The 16,127-nt window shown below is 31.8% G+C and overlaps 1 protein-coding gene across 1 annotated transcript in view; it reads right to left on the bottom strand.

Moving 5' to 3' along the window:
* The window catches only part of LOC143247245 (low-density lipoprotein receptor-related protein 2-like), a 116,441-nt gene that overhangs the window by 83,888 nt on the left and 16,426 nt on the right, over positions 1 to 16,127 (bottom strand). Inside the window, 12 exon segments of the mRNA XM_076494962.1 lie at positions 706 to 999; positions 3,238 to 3,387; positions 4,282 to 4,535; positions 4,995 to 5,190; positions 6,998 to 7,207; positions 8,670 to 8,810; positions 9,786 to 10,000; positions 10,141 to 10,329; positions 12,015 to 12,241; positions 12,774 to 12,934; positions 13,571 to 13,696; positions 14,686 to 14,805. Of these exon segments, the coding sequence (XP_076351077.1) occupies positions 706 to 999; positions 3,238 to 3,387; positions 4,282 to 4,535; positions 4,995 to 5,190; positions 6,998 to 7,207; positions 8,670 to 8,810; positions 9,786 to 10,000; positions 10,141 to 10,329; positions 12,015 to 12,241; positions 12,774 to 12,934; positions 13,571 to 13,696; positions 14,686 to 14,805 (2,283 nt within the window).

Consider the following 16,127-nt stretch of genomic DNA (forward strand, 5'->3'; position numbering starts at 1 on the left):
TAATTATTTGTTTTTTTAAGGATTATTAACACTAACCACCCCTAATTCAGTGATATACTAGAAGGATGTTACATAATCAACATCATCCAATACAAAATGTTGGGACAGTCTCATCAGACCAATCGTGGGACTTGACCATCACTTTTACAATGCACCTATGTCCCCATAGAGCGAGACAAATATATGTATATTTTTTTCTGGAAGGATAGCTAACATAAAACATACTATGAAACCTCAGATCCACAGTCTTGCATACTAATAAATAGACAAGATTCAAACCAATACAAATAAAATCTAATATGGATCTTCTATAAATATCTAAAGAATTTCAACACAACACAGGATTCTACTATGTGCAACATAATTCAAAAGGTTAAGAAAAAGGAGATAAAATGGATTTTATATAATTATTACTGAAAATATTTGATTCTTGTTGAAATGCTATAATTATATAACAACTATATGTCATTGGGAATATCTAATTTTTTATTACCACAGTTTTACCAGTAACAGTGTACAGCTAGTTCAGTCTGCACCTTACTGGGAAAATCATGGTCATAATAAACAAGATACCTGTTAAACATAAACCTGTTTTCCTGAATTCTGTATTCAGTAAGACATTATTCATAAGAATTCTCTTATCATTTAGAAATAAACACAAACCTTAAGTACTCACAGATTGAATATAATTTTGATCAAACTTACTGGTGCAGTTCTGGGTTTCATCAGATTTATCCAAACAGTCATTGTCACCATCACAAACCCACGTACTAGGGATACAATGATCATTACTACATGCGAAGTCCCATGAGTTAGGGCAAGCTTTCACGGGTGGTTCAGTATTTGGGTCAGATACACAGTTTATGTTATCTTCACTGAGTTTTTCTCCAAAGGGACAACCACAATGAACTTGAAGGTTCTGACCTCTATGTTTATCCACTGGTGTAGCAAAGCAAAACTTTTCACAATTACCATTATTTATGTGGCACGGATGATGTGCTAAAAACAATAACAAAAAAATATATAAACTTGTTTACAATTTCACTGACGTGTATGTGGGTGTGTACCAGAAAACCTAAAAACAAAAGATACAGTCTTGGGAAAGCCTGAAATAATCACCTAGTTAATAACATTTTCTTTGAGCATAATAACAACTATGTAACAAACGTAAACAAATATATAATATTAGGCTTAGGGAAGCCTGAAAATATCACAGAATTAATAACATTTTCTGTAAGCATGATACAACTGTGTAACAAACACAGTTCATTTAGAATTTCACTAGTGGGTGTGTGGGTGTATATATAATACTATATACACACACACTTTTTTAACTGAATGCAAAAACAATATTAATTTTGATTGTCAAGTATCAATAACAATCAAACAATTATCAAATATTAGTTTGTTTGTTTACTAAACTGCAGAATCAAAATAACACTGCTGCATTATTTACTGTTTTAGCAAAGGCTCACCTCCTAGTAGCAAAGTTGAAGTAACAACCCTCTATTTCCTAGATTTGTTTTATTTTTTTAAATTGCCTCTATCTACATACATTTTATACAGTTGTATCATGCTTATAGAAAATGTTATTAACTAGATGATATTTTCAGGCTTTCCTAAGCTTAAGACTACATATATTAGATTTTCTGGCACACATGCACCAGGATTATAGTAAATATTATTATTTATATGATAATATTTTAAGACTTTCCTAAGCATTCTGGTAACCAAAAAGCATATGTTTAGGCTTTACTGAGCCTAGCACTATAGTTTTTTAGGTTTTCTACATAACTCTTTCAAGTATTATTAAGTGAATGACATGTTTTACAGCTAACACAAAGTGGTAATAAATATATTTAATGATTATATACCTTTATATTTTTTAACTACACAAAAATTCAGATAAATTGTCACCATACTGTTAACATAAGTCTTCAAGTACTGCATATTAATTCAAGTCCTTGTTTTAATGCAAATTACAAATTCAAAATGTACAAACAAACTGTTGATAGAGGAAAGTATGGATGTTTTGTAGTGTGAATATGTATACATTGAATACCTGATGAATGTGATAATAGCATACAATTTTATTTTAAATTTAATAAGTTTGAATGGCACAGTTATAAAGTACACAGTAAAGTTATTAATGTGGACTATAACATATCATTTATAAACTAGAACTTTCAGAAAACCTTATTCAAACTTTAACAAAAGTCACAAATGTCTGAAACATAACACATCCTTTCAAAACTTTCCATGTTTAACTCCAAATATTATTGCAACATTATTGTGTGTTCATAATGTCTGCACAATATATTGAAGGGTGAGAGTATTACACTAAAAACATTTTAACTATACAAGTCATGTAACAAACACAACCAACTAATATAAAGATATTGAGGAGTAGTATGTTCCTGAGCTACATTTTGACACTGTTTGGCATTTCATAGGTAATGTGATACTAACAAAACTTTATTACTTTTTGAGACAGCTTTTCATATCTACCCTTTATGAAGCAGAATATAAGTACAATTAAATCATAGAGACGTGTTCAGATCAAGGATTTAGAACTCCACAGACAGTGATATCCTTCGCACTTAATGGGAATGGGAAACAAAGGAATATGGATCAACTTGGATTCCAGGACCATCTAGAAAAACACCTGCATCAAGTCATACACTAGACATGGTAAGAAAAATGTAGCCTTTCTTCTTAAAAAATAAGAATCCATAAAGACAAAAGTCAGCAGGAAAAGCCATCCAAGCAACAATATGCAACATAATTGAGATAGTTTTCCATATGAAAATGAGGCTAGAAGGCTATACAATCACCAATCCTGTTACATCTCCCATTCAACAGTATACACCTCAAGTGGCTGTAGAATGAAAGAGGTATCTATGCTATTCTTTATGAAAACATACAGGTCAAGTCACTGGATCCAGTGATTATGTATTTCTATTCAACAAAAATATTGAACTGGATACAGAAAGACCCTCATCTTTGTACAATAGATGGATTGTATATGGTATACAAGGACGGATGGTGTGCTTTGGACATGCTAAACCTCTTGCATTGGAAATTATACTGAAGTGCTATTCTCCTAGTATACAGTCATTAGGTACAGTACGAATAGACACAAAAACATTGACTTTAACAACATTCTGTGGCTCTAAAATTGTTTTAACACACTCAACCTTGGTAAACTCCAATAAAAAAAAGTGTATTTCTCCTTACAATTTATTTTTTGGTTTTTGGCACTAAAAATTTTAATTCCATAAAGGTGGTTTCCTTCCTCAGCAGTAACCACAATTTTCTTATCTGCCCCTGTATCTTTGTTCATCTTCAGGACAGCATCTTGCTTCCAGTCTGTTACATACAGCCACTCTACAAAACAGTAACACATTATTATTACACCACATTATATTGACAGAGAACTGCTGCTGCGACTTTCTTCATTCATCTGATAATGTTTTATTTCCTATTAAATTCTTAAGAGATGTAACAGTTAACAATATTTTAAATTATTCACTTTAACTACTAGTGAACTTACAAATCGGAAATTTATTTAGAGATTGAAAAGTATCTAGAGCTATAAGCCTTAGTTTTTACAAAAATTTACATCACACTGCTATAACAATGATGTTTCAGTGCTTAGAGAACTTGTAAAATTGCATACATTTTGTTAAACATCAAGCATTTCCTGCTTAAAGGAATATTTACAAAGGAATAATTTACCTGAATACATTACTCCTCATCGTTATTATATCTATAAAGATAACCTTCGTAGTTGAATATTAATAAAATACATCAAATAACCATATTCTCAAACATTAACCTCTTTCTATTAAACAGTTAAAAGAACTGAAAACTATACATTCATTTATGGACTTTTTTGTTTTGGATACAGCTTTACAATTGCTTCATTCAACAGTCTATGTCAGTGGTTCCCACAAACCATGCCCTCAACAGCTTGAGTGAATCATGGTCCACATTGTGATCAAACTGATACTGCAAAGATAAACAGCTTTGTAGTTAGGGCATAACTTACTCCCCAACAAATTCAGACCTGGCTTTACAAACATCATCTGAAGTGGTTCAGTGTGGAAAACAACTGGGAACTGTTGATCTATATGACAATATATTCTCAAAAGTTAAAATAAAGAACCAACAGAAAATTGTAGTCAAGCACTTTCAACACTAAATGTTTGTTAATTAAGTTCAGTACAGATTTCTTGAAATTTCTTATGACTTTGTGAAAAATGTTAAAGTATCACTTACCATTATGTATAACTAGTGAAAATGGATGCCTGACCATTGGAGAACTTATTGTTTGGACATCAGTACTATCTAGATTAGCATGTTGAATGTGAGCAAGTAAAGCATCACACCAATAGAGACGATTTTCCATAAAGTCAATACTCAAGCCGGTTGGCCAGCCTAGGAGAACGCCATGGAACCTCAGAGAATTTGTCCCATCCAAATATGTTCTGCTAATGTTTGCTGGTTGATCCCACTCAGTGTAAAACAGGTAACTACAAAACAAATTCTGTTCTTTATTATAAACCAGCACAGTTTATAAAGATTAGAAGTACTAAGAAGTCTCTAGGTCAGGATTTCTTAACCTTTTCATTAACAGGGACCAGCTTGCTCTCTCTCCAACCTGTTATAGACCTCTAACATGCAAGTACAACAAAAACATATGATTTACATATGAATATTGTACTAATTGTCATTTTTCTTTGTTTTGGGCAGCAAAGTGTTCTGACAGAATGTTGCCAGTTCATGGACTGGTGGTTAAGAAACACTGCTCTAGAAAATGAAAGACCCAGTTTCAAACAAGAGATGATCCTTTCTTCTAGCATAGAGCATAATACTAGTTAACAATGACTCACATTAGCATCCTACTAAATAAAGCAACATTCCTAACTATTTATTTACTGAATCCGAGTGAACTCACAAAAATGACAAATCTATGAAACGTCAATACTAACCCCATGTTGGGATGAACTACAATGGCACGAGGACGTCTCAGGTTGTCAATCAGCGTCTTTCTGTTTTGATAGTTATTCATAGATATTACATTCAGAGTTCCTCTTTTGCTCTTAATATAGTAAAGATTGTTGGAGATCCAATCCAGAGCCAATGATTCTATACCTTCATCCTGTGATATAAGCACACTTTCCTTCCCTGTGTATCACAATCAAAATATTCATACTTAGTTCATCTGAATAAATAAAAAAGTACATAGGTACACTGAAGAGACATAATAGTAATGTTTGCTGATCATTAAAAAAAGTGGCACTGGGAAGGAAAGAAATATTCGATGTCAAATGAAATCAGTGTGAAAACAGTCCCATTCAAAGAAAACATTTTTGGATATTTCTTTCTAAGTCAATTTAGGGGTGATGATGAACTGAGGTATTACATTCCATTAAAATGGATATATCTTTGGATACCTCTGATGAAACGGTTCTATAAGAAAAGAGATAGCATTGGTAGTGATGTTTTGAGGGATTATAGGTTCAAAAAAACAATGACCTCTGATGAAAATAACACAACTTATAATAAGAGATTATAATATAAAAATAACTAAACACAGTCTGGAGTCTGACATATTAACACAGTAGAAGGAATGAAAGTCTGAGGAAAACGCCTTTAAAGAAGCTTAATGAAATGTGTGAAAATTTCTGGCCAAATATCCAGTAAACATTCTATCAGCAACTCAGACATTGTTATCAGAAGTATGTTCAAGTGGTTGTAAAGGAAAGAAGGTATTTTTTTCGGTTGACTGTTGGAAAAAAAGTGTGATGAATGTTGATGCTTTCATTCACTGATAGGTGAAATAAAATAACTGGACAAATAATAATGAATGAATCACAAGAATAATAGAAAATTAAACTATGAAAGTTGATAACGTTAATCACTCATAAAAAATCGATTAATCAAAATTTGAAAATAAAGGTCAAATACAACAGATGGCAAAAAAAATCTTAAACAAGTGTGTGTGTGTGTGTGCTAAGAATTAACTGCCCCTGGCACTGACAAACATTAGGTTTAGTGCTCCTGGTGTGGGTGAAACCTAAATGTGTGGTTAGTTCTTTTGCTCCATTCTTTGATGTTTAATGACTACCGAAGTCATTTTTGGTTTTGAACTAACAAGTGACAAAACAAGAGTTTAAAAAATTATGACAGAAACTGTACCAAATTAAAACACTTTAATGACAGAAGAGATATAATAATTGTCAGCAGTTTTGTAAATTTTTAATTATCAAATTTACCTTTGCACTTTACATAGATGCATAAATTTTGTGCAACCAAAACCACATTAACCCAAAATCTGATAGCCTAGGAATCAGGTAAATGGGTTTATACAAGCCTGAGCTAGAGATATTATCTCTGAATGGTCAGAAATGATGTTCCAACTGTGCAAGAACTGAATTAATAAAATATAATTGAAATGGGCTATCTTTTATTGTGTTGAATTACAAGTTACAAACATTATTCAACTTCAATTGAATGTATTAAACATTTCTTCACACAAAACATTAGTACTAAACCACATTAGGCCTAAACTGATTATGATAGCTATCAAAACTGAAGAGTTTATACTTAAGCATATTTGATTTTAGCTGTTGAGATATCTTGAGTTTAGAAGTTATTTACAATAAGTAACTGAAATTCATAAAAAATATAAATTATCCATTGGACTTATGAGTCTTTCATTTCTATTATTACTTCCATTGAAACAGAGAAACTAGTTAATACCGCACTCAACAAAAGCAATAATTTGGCTGAAGTAAATTTGTTATTATTATTAACTGGAAAATAGTGGTATTATTTTCTCTACTTTATTTATAACAAAAAAAATCCAATATTATTTGTTATTCAAATAACACTCCAAATATTCTGTTTTCACATTAAAGGAATTTATTTATAAGATGCTTTGTGTTTTCTCAAAAAATACTCATAGAGTGTTGACAGTTTCTACTTTTACCCGTTCCATCTGTCTTGATTCTATATATGACATCCAAGATGGCATCAGAGTAATAAATGTAGTTACGGTGAATATCGAAGTCAAGGCCAAAATATCTGGCAGATTTACTCACTATTGGTACTATGGCATCAATAGAAACGTCCTCAATAGGACTGAGAATTATTCCTCTAACAAAAGTTTGCTCAGAGAATAAAATAAATTCTTTGACACCTAAAACAAAAAAAAAAAGAAAAATTATTTTGTAAACATAAAAATAAATGACTATTAATATTAAAAACAGACAGAGAGTAACAAAATAAAAACATACATTTGGAACAAAATATAAATTCGGAATGTTTGAAGCCTGAGCTGTGCTAGATTTTGGAATTTTCCAGTTTTAGGAACTCCAGCCTTGTTTGTACAAATGACATAAATAAAGTATGAAATGCATACATAAAGGTTGTTATTTATTTGCCTTTTGGACATTTTTACAATGGCCAAAGAAATACAATTTCTAGTTAACACAGAGAGAGGACTGTACAACCAAAGGGAAGGTTCGAATTTATACCATATGTATTGCAAGCAATGCAGTTATACCTGTTTTGAATCAAAAATTGAGCCCAAAAGAAATTTTTGATTACTTATTTGCACACTAGTTTTTTGTGCAGGTTTCTTAACGTTAATATGAAAGTGCGCATTACTACCAAGATAAGGTAATAATAATTCCTTATACCTAGAACAGCCAGTTTCTGGAACATTCTGATTTTCAAGTCATTGGATTTGGGATCATCTACCTGTACAAAGACTAGGATTAGTTTGTTTGTCATGTATTTTTATGCAAAGCTATATGACAGCTATCTTCACTAGTCAATGCCAACTTAGCAGTGTGGGACTAGAGGGAAAACAGCTGGCACCACCACCCACAACTAACTCTTGGGCTACTCTTTTACCATCAAATAGTGGGATTGACTTTAATATTATGCCCTATGTCTATAAGGGTGAGCTCTTTCGGTGGGAGGAACTTGAACATACAACCCTCATATTCCAAATCAAGCACTCTAACCACCTGACCATGCATGGCCATCTAGTCTGGACACTTTCATGTGTACTTTACAGTCCTACATAGTCTTTTGATAATCACACAGCTTAAGTAATACCTGACTGTGAAATTCCCTCAAAAGCACACACCTTCAGGAAACAATTCAACTGAAAATGATCAACATGTTAAAACTGTCTTATATACGGTTTATTTTCGTTTGAACAAATTACTTGAATTGAAGTGAATTTCTTTCATTATTTCATTTTATGCCCTTTCTCATTTTGTTTTTATTAATTCAAAAATTACTATCTTCTAAGAAGCAGTTAAGGTCAAGGGCAAAATGACATTAATGAAGAGGTCTTTGTGTCACTGTTATGGTTAGTAACTTTCATTATCACCTAGGGTAACCACAATAATGATTAACACTTAACAGCTACAACCTTACTTACCATGAGGACATTAGTGATTTTATTATTAATATAAATTTCAAGTTAATATTTTCTCCATTCAGACTAGTCTAACTCAGACTGAAAGTACTTGATGAAATTTGCATTACTTTCAACATTTGTTAAAAACTGTTTGAGAGAAAATGAAGTTTACAGAATCTAATTATAAAATAACGTAATTAATGTAACAAAGAACATAGAAACTTACGAGTACACAATCTCCCATCTGGTGAGATCTCAAATCCAATGCTACAAACACAGCGATAACCCAGACCATATTCCTCAGCACTTGGGGTCACAACACACATATGCTCACAGCCACCATTATTAACTTCACATGGACTGGTCACTAAAGAATCAATATACCATCACTAGCTCTGGTCATTTTTACTAATTAATTACATTAATGTCTTGTGCAACTCCCATGTAAATAATATCAGATAACAGAATTTGCAAAAAGCTTTCGTGGAGTTTCTTCATTCCTTATTTAATTCTCATCATGAAATTTGTAGAATATTAACTACATAACGAAGGTTTTGATGGTAGTTAAACTTATAAAGTATTTCTTTATTAATCCTACTTAATATAATTTAAATCTTTCTTATATTTCATTATTATTATTTATAAACACTTAATTTTTTATGTGATTTTCTGGATTTTTTTAAACTTTAAATGGATTTGTTTTCATCCATTTACAACAAACCCAAATTTAACTTTAAACAATGTTTAATATAGGTTCACAGGATATTTTAGCCAGCTACTTCCCTTTAAAAAAAATACAGATTAAAACATTTGTCTGATTACTGCTCAGACATTTGATGAGACATCTTACAGATATATCATTTTAGTTGATTAAAATTATATAAATATTCACAGTAACTTCAACCTGGATTATAATGAAACTTTGTAGAATGGATGGCAACTGCTTGTTAGAGACACAAGTGTAGAGGATGACGCTTTGAAAGTCTTTCATCTTTCTTCTTTAGGTCAGTGTGTATGTAAGGTGTTGTTGGTCTCTTATAGTGTCCTGGTGGATTATGGGCGAAAGGCGGAAGACTTTCGAAACGCCATCCTCTACACTTGTGTCTCCACAACAGGCAATTGCTGTCTATTCTACAAAGTTTCATAATGAATACTCTGCCTAAACAATCTATCAAAGAAAAACCTGGATTATACTTAACAATAATTTTTAGTATTATACTGTACACTCCATTTTTCTGTTCTGGATGTACATCAATGTTATATAACTACATTTGTCTAATATAGTCTTACATACTGAAATGGAACTTATAAGAGATGTGTTGAATAACTGGAGATCCATTACCTGGTGGTTGGCGAAGAGCATGGTAGGATCTGATGGCTTTTGGACCTTTGAGGAATGTTTTGTCACGATATATGAAATGTACGATTTCAGAATTGTTGAAAAAACGAGTCCACAACACGCCTGATCTCATACCATTAGTCCAGTAAACATTGTCCTCAAACACAGTCAGTCTGCTTGGGAAAGGGACCACACTGCTACCTCTAATGATTGTGTGCCTGAACAAAAATCAATCAGAAATCTTTGGCTTCAGTTGTATATCCTTTAAACTAGGTTCATCAACATAGCTGACCCCAAACTAATTTATTAAAACATTGTCATAAAATAACTTTTAACACAGTTATAATAAAATACATGCCTCTTATTGCCTTCATAGTCAACAGCCACTATTTGGTGCAGCAGTGAGTCACACCAAATGAGTCTCTTGTTAACATAGTCAACTGTAAGACCTGAAGCTTTGTATATGAAAGAGTCGACAACAGAGTTTCTATTAGAACCATCCATGTGTGCCTTGTCAATCTTATGATCGAAACTGAAGAACATTAGTCTGAAAAAATCAAGGAAAAGTTATAAACTACTTCTGAAATATTAAATAAAATAACCATCCAGAAAACTGAAACAAAATGTTAAACCTAGCATCAAGATACTTGTTAATACTGATGATATAATTAACTTGAAACTTATGAGGAAAGAATGGAGAGAAAACCATAGGAAGAGCAACATTTAACCTGAACATGAAAAGTCTTTTTAGTCTGCCATATGATGGGTTTTTATTAAAAAACTAAACAGTTATAAATTGCTTACTTCACTACTACAGGATAGAGATATGTCTAGTATGGCAGTCAAAAGTGGTCCAATGATAAGCCCTGAGCAAGGTAGAAATAGATCAAATGCTCACATATTGTGTGGGATCCCAAAGACACAAATACACAGGAATAAAAAATACTGAGATGTCACAGGACAGAATACGAAATGTTACACCCAGAGAAATTTGGACTATTTTGTGACCCTCAGAGTTTTGCTGGCTCACAATATGAAATTATAGTTGAAAAGGCATTCAGATAATATAGTCAGCATGTGTGTCCTGTATAAGTTTAAGAAACAGATTTAAAAATATAATAATAAATCAAACATATTTTAATAAGTAAATTAGCAACATTTGCAACTACAAGAACAACAGTATATGTAACACATACAGTACAAACTGACCAGAAATGAGCAAGGAATAATACTAAACTAATAAATAAATACATTCTAAATTTTGTAAATAAGAAAGTAAAATAAATATACATTTTATTAACTATGGTTACCACCAATATCAGGTTGAATTCTATTTCTACTTAAAGCAGATAGCTTGCTCTGCTCAGAAGTTTATATTAATTTATAATACCGTAATCAATCCTTTTGTAGAATTACAGAAAACAAAAAACTGCTGCCATGGTTACAATATTGGGTTATTTTTCTCTTATATTCTTGCCCTCTGAAGTAATGGTAACAAATGGTTTTATTTCCATTCATTCTGCTACACAATAAAATATAAAGCATTTTATAAAGAATTAAATAAAAGTCTGCAATTAAATAGTCTGGTTTGGTGTTGGTTTGTTTTGAATTTCTTGCTATCTGCACTAGACATCCCTAATTTAGCAGTGTTAGACTAGAGGGAAGGCAGCTAGTCATCACCATCCACTGCAAACCCTTGGGCTTCTCTTTTACCAACAAACAGTGGGATTGACCGACACATTATAATGCCCCCATGGCTGAAAGGGCGAGCATGTTTGGTTTGAAGGGGATTCAAACCCACAACCCACAGATTACGAGTCGAGTGCCTTAACCACCTGGCCACAATTAATTAGATTAGAACATGAAATCTTTGAGAGAAAGATAATATTTTACTAAAGTACAGGGTGTTCGGAAAGTCACTGTGTAGTTTTGTCTGTTAATAAACATATAAGTGCACAGTGACTTTCCGAACACCCTGTATAATACTCTGAAACCTCATGCTTAAATTAAAAATGGAAATATGTCACAATGTGAAACATTAAATTCATCAACGAATAACTTAGTGTTAAAACTATTTTAATTTTACTGGCTTTTCATCACACAGCACACAGAATATCATTTTACAACTGTAGAAGTTGCTAGAGTATTCACTCTTGTGAAACCCACAATAGACAATAAACGAACCATTCTTGTTCCCAAAAGCTTAATACACCTGCTATTTCCTTCACTTACCCTGCTGTAGGGTCCAGAGTTATGTCTAAGAGAGAGGGTAATTTGTGGCTAATGATAATGGCATGCCTGCTACCATCCAGTTCCATCAGGTCTATTTTCTGGCCCAGGGCATCACAAATGTACAGCTTATTTCCCACCCAGTCCACAGCCAGACAGACAGGATTCCAAGAAAATTTAATGTCAATTTCTCCAGACTGTTTCATATCAGAAGCTTGTACTTGATAAATCTATCAAAGCAGGTTGTATATCTTTAAAAAAAACATATTTTCTTCCCATGTACACTATAAATTAACTAAAAAATATGTTTAAAAACCATCAAATTTCTACAACCAGCATCCTATGTGTAATATCTAAAACTTCAAACTGTTAAGGTTATAAATTAAAATGGTTTGACATGAAAAAGTATATAAAATAACACAGATGAACTACATCACGATCAACAGTACTAAATACTGTGGAACCATACATTTTAGGCCTAGTCTGAGTACATCAGCTGTTTAAAACACTCTTTCAAAATTGTAGATTTAATATTTACAGAAATCCATTAACACATTTTTTCTAATCTCTATGCTTCATTACATGGTAAGAAGAATAATACTGATCATTTCTAATATTTAAAAATAATGATAAAAGTGTAAGCTCAAAAGTGACCAAGTAGAAACCAATAAGTTAAGTAAATATGAACAAGTAGAAATCATAAGCATGTAAATGAAGTGGAAGCCAATAAGCATATAAGTTAAATTATTTGTCAAGGCTTACCTTTCTGGTTTGAGTGTCAGACCAGAAAATAAGACCCTTAGCATAATGGAAATCTACAGCACTAGTTGCTGCAGTTTCAGTAATAATTTCTAGGTTTAAGCCTTCTGGATCAGATTTGTATATTGTGCCACGATGAGTGAAGAACAGAATCATTTGGGTGCCTAGATACAAATATTAAAGTTATAAAACAATATTTAGTACTAAACAATGCTTTAACACTGCCATATCTATATCTATAAAGCAAACATTAAAGTTCTACAACAATATTTGATACTTAACAATGCTTTAACACTGCCATATCTATACATATATCTATAAAACAAACATTAGTTATACAACAATATTTGGTACCTAACAATACTTTAACACTGCCACATCCAGATATATCCATAAAACAAACAATAAACTTGTACAATAATATTTCACAATGCTTTAACATAGACACAGGTACATATTTATTAACACTGCTGTTAAAAAAATCTTTACTGCTCATTTGAATTTTTAAAATTATAGAACATAGAGGATATATGAAAGAGAAATGGTCATCTGGCCTTCCTAGGTGTTAAACATTCCATTTCATTTATCTCAATCAAATAGTTAACAGTCTAGAAATAAGATTACCAGAGTTAATTACTTGTAATTTGGTAAATTTTATTAACACAAACTGTAATGATTATTATTCCAATACTAAGGAGCAATGTTTTTTTTTTTTTTTACAAAACCTACCATTTATACTTAAAGAAACCATTATACAAAAAACAAGTACTATTTTAATAAAGATAAGATAACTCTATAACTGTTCTCAGCACGGCAGTGTCTGGGAGAAACAAGTCTGTATCCAGTGGCACAAGAACACTCAAAGCTACCAGGAAGGTTGACACATGTATGATCACAGAACCCCCATTGGGAACATTCATCATAGTCTAGAAGATGACAAATGTGTTTAAACTTATTAATATCCAATGACCAGAGAATGATAAAATAGAAAACTTTAAAAAATATGATATTACAACAGTATGCAAAACAGTTCTTCTTATAAAGTCAAGCATTTTACAAACATGAAGTACTTTCTAACATTAAGATCTAATTTACATTATTCAAAAGAGCATTTATTGTTTCTTTCTGATATTAAAGTTACTGATCATTTTTAAATAAATCACTATTCTGTTCATATTTATAGCTTTTGTGATAAATATTCAAGACTTAGTTCTTTTTAAGTAATATGAGGCATGTTACCCACTTTATTGAGAGCCAGCATGGCCAGGTGGGTTATAGCATTCAACTTGTAATCTGAGGATCACAGGTTTGAACCTCCATTGCACCAAACATACTCACCCTTTCAGCCGTAGGAGCATGATAACATGACGGTCAATCCCACTATTCGTTGCTAAAAGAGTAGCCCAAGGGATGGCAGTGGATGGTGATGACTAGCTGCCTTATTTATAGTCTTACACTACTAAATTAGAGATGGCTCACACAGATAGCCTTTGTGTAGCTTTGCGTGAAATTAAAAAAAAAAATCACTTTATTGAAACAACTGTTGTGATAGAAGTATCAGGTTTGTTTTCAATTATGTGCAAAGCTATACAAGAGTTATGTATACTAGATGTTCCTCATTTAGAAGTGAAAGAGTAGAGGGAAGCCAATTAATCACCATCACCTACTACAAAGTCTTAAAATACTCTTTTTACCAAGGAACTGCGATATTATAATGTCCCCATAGCTAAAATGACAAGAATGTTTGGTTGAAAGTGGATTATGAGTCAAGTACTCTTACCAACTGGTCATGCCAGGTAGAAATATCTGAATGTTTAACATGAATATCTAATAATAAATTGTAACTTAGACAGTAACTTTGTGTTATCAATAGTAAACTACATGTTAATCTAACAATGAAATGAAAGTGTTATACCTATACAACTTCTCCTGTCAGCTTGATTCACCTGCATTCCTGTTACACAATAACATTTTCCACCATCCAGAGAAGCTTGGCATCTATATTCACATGACAGAGATGGGCACAGGCTGGTTGCTATTATGAATGTTCAACAGATGCACATTGATGAAATTTAAATTATTAAATTACAATACTTATATCCACAATTAATTTTAATATTTTGATTATAAAATGCTCAGAATTCTTAGTCAGAAAACATACATACATTACTGACAGTTGATTTAGTTTATCTGACAAATAGAAACACACCCATCACCTTTCAAAAATATTCACGTTAGTGAAGTTAAAACTAACCAATCAAAGGAAAAATATATAATATGTACATATCAACTGATTTAATAGATATAACAATGATGGTACCAATACCTAATATTCTTATTTTAAAAGCTACTATTACAGCAGTTTCAAATATCTATTATTTACAACTGCAATGAATATATTAACTTATTCTTTATAATTCTGCTGCCCTAGGAAAAGGACAGGTTTTCTATTTGTTAAGATTATGCCCAGAAAACATAATAATCCAAACTTTGTTCTTTAAGTGGCTTATCCTTCCTATCTATAGTTTAATTACTACAACCCTTTACAATTTATTTTTACAATGTCACATTACTTAGTCTGAACAAGCACTACTTATGCTCAAACTTTGCAAATAGCTACAGCCAATGGTAGAAAAGATTCGAGACTATAAAAATAGCATATAATAAAGGTCGTTGAACATAATTACAATATGTAACTCAGAACGGTTTGTATGGGTATTAACACTCTTATTGATAAGGAGAGAACAACGTTTTGACCTTCAGGTTAAGAGTCTGGCAACGGTCACTTTCAAACTCTCTCTTTCTTAACCTGAAGAAGACCTAGGAAGGTCGAAACGTTGTTCTCTCCTTACCAATAAAAGTGTTAATACCCATGCCAGCCATTCTGATATACATTTTTATTTCAAGTGTATTTCTTGTCATCAACAATAATTACAATATCTCAATATATTAGTTTACTCTTATTTCTGCAGGGGTGGACAAAGATTTTTAATGAAAAGTTCACAGCATCTAGAAACAAACCACACATCAGAAAATTTTTGTATAGTTTCTTCAGACATCCTTTATGTGCCTTAAATTGTACTCGTGTTATATTATATATGTTTTGAAGCAACAACAATTTTATTCTATTACAAAATAATAGGTAACCTTTTTAACTTTGGTGGGTATGGTGAATGGAAACAAATACTTTGATGATTCGCTGATTTAGAATGAGAGATTCTAGACAATGATTAATTGTTGTTATTTTAGCATTATTATTTAGTATCATGCAAAGAAGGAACAATTTGGAGATTTCTCAATGTAATTTTGGAAATTTTACAATGAAATAAGGAAAGTATGTAAGATGTATACAAAATT

This window comes from Tachypleus tridentatus, chromosome 3 (genome assembly GCF_004210375.1).
Source record: "Tachypleus tridentatus isolate NWPU-2018 chromosome 3, ASM421037v1, whole genome shotgun sequence".
In the NCBI taxonomy this organism is placed as follows: Eukaryota; Metazoa; Arthropoda; class Merostomata; order Xiphosura; family Limulidae; genus Tachypleus; species Tachypleus tridentatus.